This window comes from Lycium barbarum, chromosome 6, assembly GCF_019175385.1.
Source record: "Lycium barbarum isolate Lr01 chromosome 6, ASM1917538v2, whole genome shotgun sequence".
Lineage (NCBI taxonomy): Eukaryota > Viridiplantae > Streptophyta > Magnoliopsida > Solanales > Solanaceae > Lycium > Lycium barbarum.
In genome coordinates, this window is record NC_083342.1 from 13,513,225 (window position 1) to 13,523,220 (window position 9,996).

Below are 9,996 nucleotides of genomic sequence, written 5' to 3' on the forward strand. Positions count from 1 at the left end.
AATATAACAATCTTTACCCAAGATAACTTGCTTAATCGTGATGTACAATTATCGAAGATTGTGGACACCATGGAAGAGGCAGTCACCATATTTTGAGAAAGTGTATCTCATGATCAGAAAGTAAAGTTCTCTATAATATATATTCAACACCCGTGTGTAAGCTTGCGCGCGTATACATGATATACTTTAATCTGTTTAAATCCACTTATTCTAAATTCTAGCTCTTCGTCTAGGACGATACATCACATGTTTGACCTCTAACAATGTTAGAAAAAGCAAAAAAAATGCGAACATATTTATACCCCTCTGGTCACATTTACCATTTCATGACTAAAATTAGATGCTACTAAAATCAGGCTCTAAGTGAAGATGACCAAGGTGTAAAATAGGCATTATTCTCGTACCCCAATGTATCAGAAGTGTACCTACTAAAACTTGAATGCACCTTATAATACCAGTGAATAGTCAAAATTCACATTGAGAAGTTGGTCGGTGAAGGTGTAAAGACAACGGGTTGCAGCTTGTTGGCCAAATGATACAAGATACTGAATCAAATCCCTTGACAGGACAAACAATCCCCCAACGAGTGGCATTACCAGATGTCTCATTACTGTTCACCAAATGCTCGGTATACTTTTGGTGTTCTTCCCCAGAGAACTGACCTTAGTTGGCTTTATTTTACCAAAAAAAAAAGGTCTGCACAGTAACAAAGCTAGAACTATCCCTGGCTATACGATTTATTTTAACTATCATATGAATTTCCAAGTCTTAACATATTTGGAATTTGGACTCCAGAAGACCTCAACAACAATTATACATGCGTATATATGTACAGCTTATAACCACAGGGACTCTAAGTTAGAGTAAATTTCATACTAGGCCTAGTTTTAGATCAAATATATGATTGTCCATGACTTAGAACTTAAGAACTTGTTTGGGCTGCCTTCCTTTCTTTCCCATAGCCTTTTCAAGAGCTGTATGAAAATCATCAAAAGGTGCCACTTCAAACCTGTATTTAAATGAAGGGATTCAGCGTCAGATCACTGCATCAAGATAACACTTGCACTAAGTGGAAGCATAGTGAATAAAGCAAGTAACCACCCGCCGCACCCCGACACAACCAAAAAAAAAAAAATACTGAAAATATATAACCCCTTTTCGCTGGTCAGAAAACTTACTAACTCACGAAAATAATACACACTAGTAATTAGAGTTTTGAGCAATGAAAATATTATTTAGACGGGTGGTAAATGATCTGCCATCGATCTTGCATCATTAAGTTTAACAATTGACTTCCTCACCCATTATCATCCAGCCAACAATCAACAAGCGGCAAAAACATTTGCAAGTTTCAACCATTTAGAAGAATCACTCAATATTTAATTTTTCAATTATATTAAAATTCTAGTTACCACAATTACCATAACTTCTCTTTCAAAAGAGCAAGTGATAGAAAGAGAGGTCATACTCGTATTTCAATTTCCCATCCCGAAATAGGCCCAAAAGGTAGTCTATCATAGATCGGCACTCTTCAGCTTTGTCTGAACTCATCCACCTCTGTAACCAGAACCCTTTCAAGGTAAGCTCCTGAAAATATAGTATCAATAACAGTTCAGTGTTCTTTTTCCTCAGAGCATACACTTAACACATCATTCACTAGGTTTCAATATTAAATTTTTACAGGTCTTAAATGCATATACTTGAAGCCCTTTTTTGACCCACTCCCCCAACCACATTAAATATTCTCAGTTTTCAATCATGCATCAACTAGACCACTTACTGAGGTTTGTTTTCTTCTTTTCCTTTTTTTCTTTTTATCCTGGGTGGGATGGAGGGGCAAGAAGGGGGCCAATGGTGAGCTGAGCCCGGACATCTAGTAAGGCAAGACTCCCCATACAGCTCGCTGGCCTCATTGAGATGTAATACTTTGTTTAAACAGTTACAATTGGCGAAGATGAAAAATTCTCAAAAGAGGGGTCCTTTATGTATGAAACTGCAGGTTACAGAAATTTCACAGATCTACCTGATAAAAGATTGCAACTATATGGATGCATCTCAGATCCTATTTTACCATCCAAGGTCTCACAACTTTATTGCCGCATTACTTCCCTCACCTGTGCTAATGCTCATTAAGGAATTATTGAAAATAGAAATAACATGAAAGTGTGTTCTTTGTGACTTGCCTTGAATATAAAAGCGGAAGTAGATACAGTTATTGGTTTCTTTGACATCCCCCCATATGTCACCATAGTGCCACCCTGCCTGCAAGGAACATGCTATATGCCTTTATATTTTGAATGGAGTAGAATAAAATTATGAATACCACCATCTTACTTCAGGAATTTTAAGATCAGTGAAGCAGCATTGCCACCAACACAGTTAAAGCCCAGAACAGGTTCAGGTATATTGCCCTACAACATTAAAGGAACTAATAAAAATATGTACAGAATGGAAGATACTAATACCAAAAAATATTGTCAAAAGGGAGTTTAATACTACTTTAGAACACTGTTCCAACAAATTGAAGATGTGTAGGGTTGAAAACGGGGGATGGGCAGAGAGGAAACTGAAATGAATTGGAAATGCCCTGTAGAAATGGCAAAACAAAAACAGCACAGTACACAAGTCATTATCAACTTTAAATGGTTGTTGATTGATACCAGGAGACCTCTAACATTCTTCACTTCCAGTTGGCTTTCAGTAAACACTTCATCAGCACCTAATTGCTGGAGATTTGCTTTTGCTTCATCTGATCCTGCCCTGAGAGAATTGAGTTTATCCTGTGATACCTCATGTGTAGCAATTTGTATTAAATTAATAGGACCTAACATCATACGAATATAACTGAGACCTTACTTGTGTGTAAATTGATTAATTTACTTTCATGGGGAAAAGCACTCCAGGAAATGAATACAAATTATACAGAGAAAACTTGTTTGGAGATGGAGAAAGATGTTAGGAAGCTCCTCATATATCAAACTCATCGTCCTTAAGTGAAATTTGCAATTACGTGACAACAGCCTTGAAAATTTTAGGAGAGATTGGTAGCTACATAGAAAGAAAGATGTTCTCTTATGCTGCTAGTTATTAAACGATTACAGAAGTTAGCAGCACTAATTTTGGATGACTCAACCTTTCCTGGAATATACCACTATGACGACTCTTGAGAAAATTTTGCTACAGAGGTTTTAATGCAGGATACTGGATAACCATATCTAAACATTTAGATAACCAATCGAATGGTAATCCCTCTTAATTAATAGAGATTATCGGGGGTGTTGTGCGATAAGAAGGTGCCGCCTATTCTAAAGGGAAAGTTCTACAAAGCGGTGGTTAGACCAATAATGTAATATGGGACGGAATGCTGGCCAGTTAAGAAAGCTCATGACCAGAAGATGAAGGTAGCAGAGATGCGGATGCTGAGATGGATGTGCGGGCATACCAGGAGAGATAGGATTCGGAATGAAGTGATTCGGGACAAGATGGGTGTGGCCCCAGTGGTGGATAAGATGCGGGAAGGAAGGTTGAGATGATTCGGCCATGTGCAGCGGAGATGTGTTGATGCGTCAGTAAGGAGGTGTGAGAGGATGGCAGTGGTGGGCCTAAAGAGAGGGAGGGGTAGGCCAAAGAAGGCCCGGGGAGAGGTGATTCGGCAGGATATGGCGCTACTTCAGCTTACTGAGGACATGACCGATGATAGGAGGGAGTGGAGGTCGAGTATCAGGGTAGAGGGTAGGGGGGGAGGGGGGGCTGCGAGGTTTTCTTTCTCGTATTAGGAGTATTTTGATCCTGCCTCTATGTGTTGGGTCCTGTCTATCTTTGTTGTTTTATCATGACTTCCTTGCTCTTGCTATTTCTCATTTTCGCATTGTTTTGATTTACTTGTCCGTATCTGACTCTTTTCCCTTGTTTTCTTTTGAGCCGAGGGTCTTTCGGAAACAACCTCCCTAACTCCCAAGGTGGGGGTAAGGTCGGCGTACACTTTACCCTCCCCAGACCCCACATTGCGGGATTCAACTGGGTATGTTGTTGTTGTTGTTGTATCGGCCCCTAACAAACTTGCAGGTATTAGAACCATCAGATTGCTGCATGCTCTTGTATAAAAGAGGCAATTCTCAGGCAATCCATGATTAATTTCAAACATAAGAAGACTGCAGCAGTTATATAAGGGGAAATTTAGGATATAAAGAAATGATATCATAATGTTTATTAGTGGGGCATTTTTGCTATAGCGAGGAATTACAGATGTAGGTGGAAAGGCATCTACCTTATGCAATTAAACTTTAACCAGAAGTCCGTCTCTCCTTCTTCTAAAAAAACGTAAGTCCGTCTTCTTCTGTTTCTTTTTTTTAGAGAAGAATCATGTTGCTAAAGAAAGCAAGATTTCACCCCAGAGAATAAAGCAAGGTTTTCAACCCAGAGAATTAGACTGTGCTCTGAACAATTATTTTGAAAAATAAGATAACTTCAAACACACGAAGACCACAACATATTTGCAGCAGAGCTAAACTCCACCTGTCTCTAATGATATTGATGCTATGAATCCCATGAAGTCGAGCTAGTTGAATAACACATTGCCCCACTATGCTGGTAGCACCATTCTGAACAATAGTGTCCCCTGTTTATGAAAAGCATTAGCAAGGAAATGGAAGCCAGCAGTAACCATTAGATTCAAAATTGGACAACCTGATTTTAATGCAACAAAGTCCTCGAGCATTCTCAAGGCACTCAGAGGATTGACAGTAACAGTCGCAGCATACTCCATCGGGGTTCTTTTATCAATTTTGTGCCACACAGTTTGCTCTTTTACTACGTAGGTCTGCCATGTTCCTGCACGAAAACATTGGTGTTGATGCATATCAGAATACCAAAATAAGTGCCTTCAGTGGGTATTAAGTCTACTAAGGCTAGTAAGGTATGCTTCGGGTGCACAATTTGATGTTTTAATGAGCAGCAGATTTCTACCTGAAGAAGGTGGGGAAGGGATAACCCAATCTCCAGCAGAAAGACCCTTAACTGCAGAGCCAATGGCATGCACTTCTCCAACCCCTTCATATCCCCCAACTGCAGGCATCGGTGGTCGTACAGGATAAACTCCTGCGGTACAATAAAGTTGGGCCAATTATTCTGTGTTCTTTTGTGACTAGTCTTGATAATGAAAGAAAAGAATGGTGAAGCAGGCCTTTCCATCAATGAGGTCGTGTTGTTCGAAACTTGATGTTATGTATTTAGTCCTTAATCGGGACTGAAGATCAGTTGATTGAGTATTGATTGAATGAAAGAAAAGAAACAAACACCTTTAGTGCAAGAAGGCATCATATGAAGAAAAGCAAGTTGCACCAAGAAAAGATAAGCATTGCCTCTGCCTACCCCTCCCTAGTCCATTGAAGTCAAAAGTTGATTAACTTTAAAACAAATATAACTAATGAAACCTACTTGTCCAAACATAGGCGTTAGGAGCAAGTTGAGATCTTAGAAACATCTATTTTTCTCTTCTAACACAATGCAACAAAGTGCATATGGAATACAACCTACTCTTAGTAGATGTTGATGCTGGAAAATTGGTAATATCCAATGTCTTAGGAGATATATATATCACATTCAAAGCAGTGTTGTCAAAGGCGCGCTTAAGCCCTGAAACGAGGCTCAAAACATGTTGAGCGCTTCACCTCGCTTTATGTGGACTTCAGTGTCGTCATCAAGGCTCTAAGACATACTTTTCCTTGCCATTGAGCCTCTCTTGAAGAGGTGACACTAGATGATTGACATTTCACTTTATCGTAATGTTTTTACAATTTCTTTGTCCATATATTTGTTATTCATGCTTACTATTATTAGTCTTGGACTAAACATACATATATTTGTAATTTTGCACCATTGTGCTTTTTTTCACTAAAGCCCACGCTTTATTTGCGCATTGCGCTTAAAGCCTCAGCTAACCTTAGAGCTTTTTTGCGCTTTTCGCTTTTGATAACACTGATTCAAAGTAAAGAACAGTCTGATTTCCGCTATAATACAATACTTTGGCATACTTGTATCCAATCAAGCACAAACACCAAAATATGATTCAGTATTAGGAGCCAGACTCCAATTGGACACAAACACAAGTAGAACACTACCCAAACAAGTGTAAATACCTTTTTTAGTAACACAGTTTTGAAGAAGAAAAAGGACATGCTTTTTTATTTCCCTCCTGATTCATGGGTACTGTTTGTTGGAATTATAAGCTAAGGTTCTTGCTTAACTAGTCATCCCTTTTTTGTTCTTGAGTCAGACTACACATCTAAGTGTTAAAATCCTTACTGCAGAAGCAGAGATTGTCATGCTTTTCCACTACTTCTTTTGCTAGTGCCTGCTCTTTTCCCCTACTAAGTACTTACCATGCTTCGCTTTTCAATGGTATTTTGTAATTTACTACACAATGTTATTTTGTATTTTGCTCTGCTTTTTGGTGCAACTTGGACACTTCAAAGAGATCTATGGAACATAGAATTGTTATAAATGTGTTATTTTCATTATTTAACAGTTGTTATACTTCCACTAGTATCTCTAACTAATGAGGGCCATATACAATATCATAGACATTTCGAATACAACATTTGTGTGAGTATAATTTTTCTTGTTCCCCTGTATGTGCTCAACAACACAATTTTTGGTTCGTATCTGTATTACTTAGTTTATACCAAAAACAACAGCTTGCTTAAATGAAGTTATGACATGTTATTCAGTTTTACTAGCTTCAGCGAAAGAATTCTGATAAAAAACTAGAAAAGCTCAAAAGAAGTAAGCACAATAATTTCGGTAGACAATAATATATTCAAGCCCCGCCCAAAGACGGATCCCATGCGGAAAATCATCGTTATAAAGATACACTGCACGCTAATCTATTGTCAGAATGACACTGCATACTAATCTTTTACAGCGTAATTTAGTAAATTTTAGGAAATATAAGTCATGAATCATAGAAAGCCTCGTTACGAGGTATCACTTCACCTTTAAATAGAAATATACTCCAATTAAGAAATCAACATTGTGTCAATATGGATAAAAAAGAAAACTAAAACTTCAAATAAAAGAACCTTCAATTCTATTAATATCAGAAGGATTGATCGGAGCTGCAAGCATTCTAACGCACACATCATTGTCTTTAATTTCCACCGGCGGAAGCTCCATCACTCTGCAACAGACACACTCAAAAAAACATATAAACTTACAAATAGTACAAAATACAATTACACAATTAGAAATCAGTAGAGGCGGAGTCAATATTTTTAGTTTATGGGTTCTGGACCACAATTATTTTTGTTTATTGAGCTTTTGATAAACTATTTGTACATACTCCATCCGTCCATTTTTACTTGTCCACTTTAGTAGTCCACTATACTAAAGATAGATGTCCACTTTTACTTGTCCAGTTTAGAAAACCATGAGGTAATTTAACATTTTATACCTATTTTACTCTTACTCTTATTTTACTCTTATACAACATTAAACCACGTAGCTCAATATACAATATTTTACAACATTATACCTTAAGGAAAGCATTATACATAATGTATCAACCTTGTATAAAAGTGCATAATAGTGTATAAAAGGTGTTTACACACAAATATGAGCTAAACCGCGTATCAAACTCAAAATATGGGCTACATGGCGTAAATATTTCTCCCAGTAGACATAAAGCGTATTTTCCATTAATTATTTCCAATTCATTTCCCAATATTAGATGACTTGTAATAATTAGGGGCCATATAGTAAAATTATCATTTTATTTATTGCCTGGGCTAAGTCAAACATGGACAAGTAAAGATGTACTACGGAAGTATAAAATAATTTTTTTTTTAACACAAATACAAAATTTGAGTTAAAGCTACTGAGTTCTGCCAAACCTGTAGCCACCATTGTGGCGCCGTCACGTCAGTACTCAGTAGTAGTAAATTTAAATTAAACGAAAAGTATTAAAATGAAGAGAAAGTGAAGGAGTTACTGTTAATTACCTAGTTACAACATCAGGAGAGTCATGTTGATCGTAAACATTCTACATATCTTTAGTTTAAGATCACAAATTAAAAACAGAGGGAGTAATAGTTAGAGGCAATATAGTAAAATTATAAATTTATTTATGGAATATTTTCAAAAATATACAGCTTTTGAAAATATTTACGTCAATATACAATATTATACAGTATTATACCTTGGGGAAAGCATGTTACATAATGTATCAACCTTATACACAAACATGGGCGCTAAATCGGGTGTTTATACACAAAGTATGGGCTATATGGCATAAATATTTCAAAAATAGACATAGAGCATAATTTTCCCTTTTACAAATTGGGGAAACAACACTCTATGTTTATTTGGAGAAAATGTTTACCCGAAATGACCCTTTTATACATTATTATACACTTTTATAAAAGTTTATACATTTTCTACATTGTCCCCAAGGTATAATACTGTATACACTTGTACATCGTGTGTATAAACACTGTTCCAAAAAAAATTGGCCATGCAGATGTAAATTAAAAATATGACTACGTGGATGTAATATTTTATGCTGGAATGTATATTATTAAAATTGTTCCCTTTATATATTGCTTCTTGGGAGTGTGTGCCAAGTCAAATTTTTTAACACGAGCCAAAGTTACTGAGTTCTGCCGAACCTGTAGCCACCATTGTGGCTCTGCCACGTGTAGTACTTACTAGTAAGTTGAAAACTAAGAAAAGTAAATTGAGGAGTTACTGTTACTTACCTAGTGACAACATCAGGAGAGCCATGTTGATCGTACACAACCGCCTTAGACGGCGGCGATGTGGCGGCGGAATAACATCGTACGGCTGAGGTTAGATTACGACAACGGCGAAGTGGGGCCCGATGTGAAACTCCATGTACGAAGGCTTTGAGAGATACAATTTTCGCAGTTGCCATTTTTACGGTACCTTCTAAAATGTGCTACTACTACGTTTTTTTTTTCCTTACTGATGAAACTAAGGAATGGCATCGTTTTGGTATATGACCAAATTATATTAGGCATGATACCTAAATTAGCATTGTCTTAATTATTCCTCGAATAATGTTTTAATTTAGGGAAAAGGGTCAAAAATACCTCTTTATTTTGGAAAGAGGTCTAAAAATATCCTCGGTTACGAATTTTGGTCAAAAATATCTCTCCCTTCATTAAAGTTTTCAAATACACTTCTGTCTTAACGGAAAATAACTAAATTTGGGGATTTCCTTTAAGACAGGGGCGTATGGAAACTTTAATGACGGGAGGGGTATTTTTGATCCTTTTCTCTTTAATTTATGTGATGATATTTAACTGAGCAAGAAGTTTAAGGAGGTGTTTGGACTTCAAATTTAAAGTTTTTTAATTCGAAATTTGTATTTGTTTAAGATATTTTGAAAGAAAAAAAAACTTCGATTTTAATTTGAAATTTTGAATCTAAATCCCAAATTCTGCTAAAAGATAGAATTTTCATTCCAAATTTATGATTTTAATTATTATATAAGTTTTAAAATTTGACCGTAAATTTTAAAATATGCAAAAATGATTGATATTTATGACAAAAATAATTACTCAAGTCTATTTTATTCCTTATTTTACCAACCCAAATTTATTTAAAACGGAATTCTTTCATAAAACTACCACTTCCTTCTCCAAATCCAAAAACTAGCTCCTTCTTCCAAAAGGTCACACCTACTCAATCTATTTTTGAGAAAGTTTTGATAGTTTCAGGAAAAATGCGGTTTTCATATTTATGAGAAAAATTACAACTCTTGAGATTTAAATTAAATGTCCAAACACAATTCCCACTTCAAATCAATGATTTCAACTTATGATTCCAAGTTCATGTCCAAACGCTTACTAATAAAACATTACTAGTAAAAACCCTACAAAAACAAAAGAATGCGCCTGACACGCGCTCCCCTTCGTCACCTGGGGCGGCAACCTAAAACTCTCTTTCAATGTCCATTCCTGTCGACGCTACTAACCA

The 9,996-nt window shown here is 36.4% G+C and overlaps 1 protein-coding gene across 2 annotated transcripts; it reads right to left on the reverse strand.

The window, feature by feature from the left end:
• Window positions 1–709: 709 nt before the first annotated feature.
• LOC132600822 (enoyl-[acyl-carrier-protein] reductase, mitochondrial-like) lies at window positions 710–8,998 on the reverse strand. 2 transcript variants are annotated; one of them, XM_060314231.1, is made up of 10 exons: window positions 8,754–8,997; window positions 7,080–7,177; window positions 4,966–5,097; window positions 4,687–4,830; window positions 4,516–4,618; window positions 2,661–2,760; window positions 2,335–2,411; window positions 2,184–2,262; window positions 1,469–1,587; window positions 710–1,009 (listed from the first exon to the last, which is right to left on the reverse strand). In XM_060314231.1, the coding sequence occupies exons 1-10, from the start codon at window positions 8,927–8,929 to the stop codon at window positions 916–918; spliced, it is 1,122 nt and encodes a 373-aa protein (XP_060170214.1). In that variant the 5' UTR covers window positions 8,930–8,997; the 3' UTR covers window positions 710–915. The 2 variants fall into 2 exon arrangements, 1 of the variants encoding a protein (XP_060170214.1); XR_009567320.1 differs by lacking the exon at window positions 710–1,009 and adding an exon at window positions 2,024–2,114 and having other exon boundaries at window positions 1,463–1,587; window positions 8,754–8,998.
• Window positions 8,999–9,996: the final 998 nt, after the last annotated feature.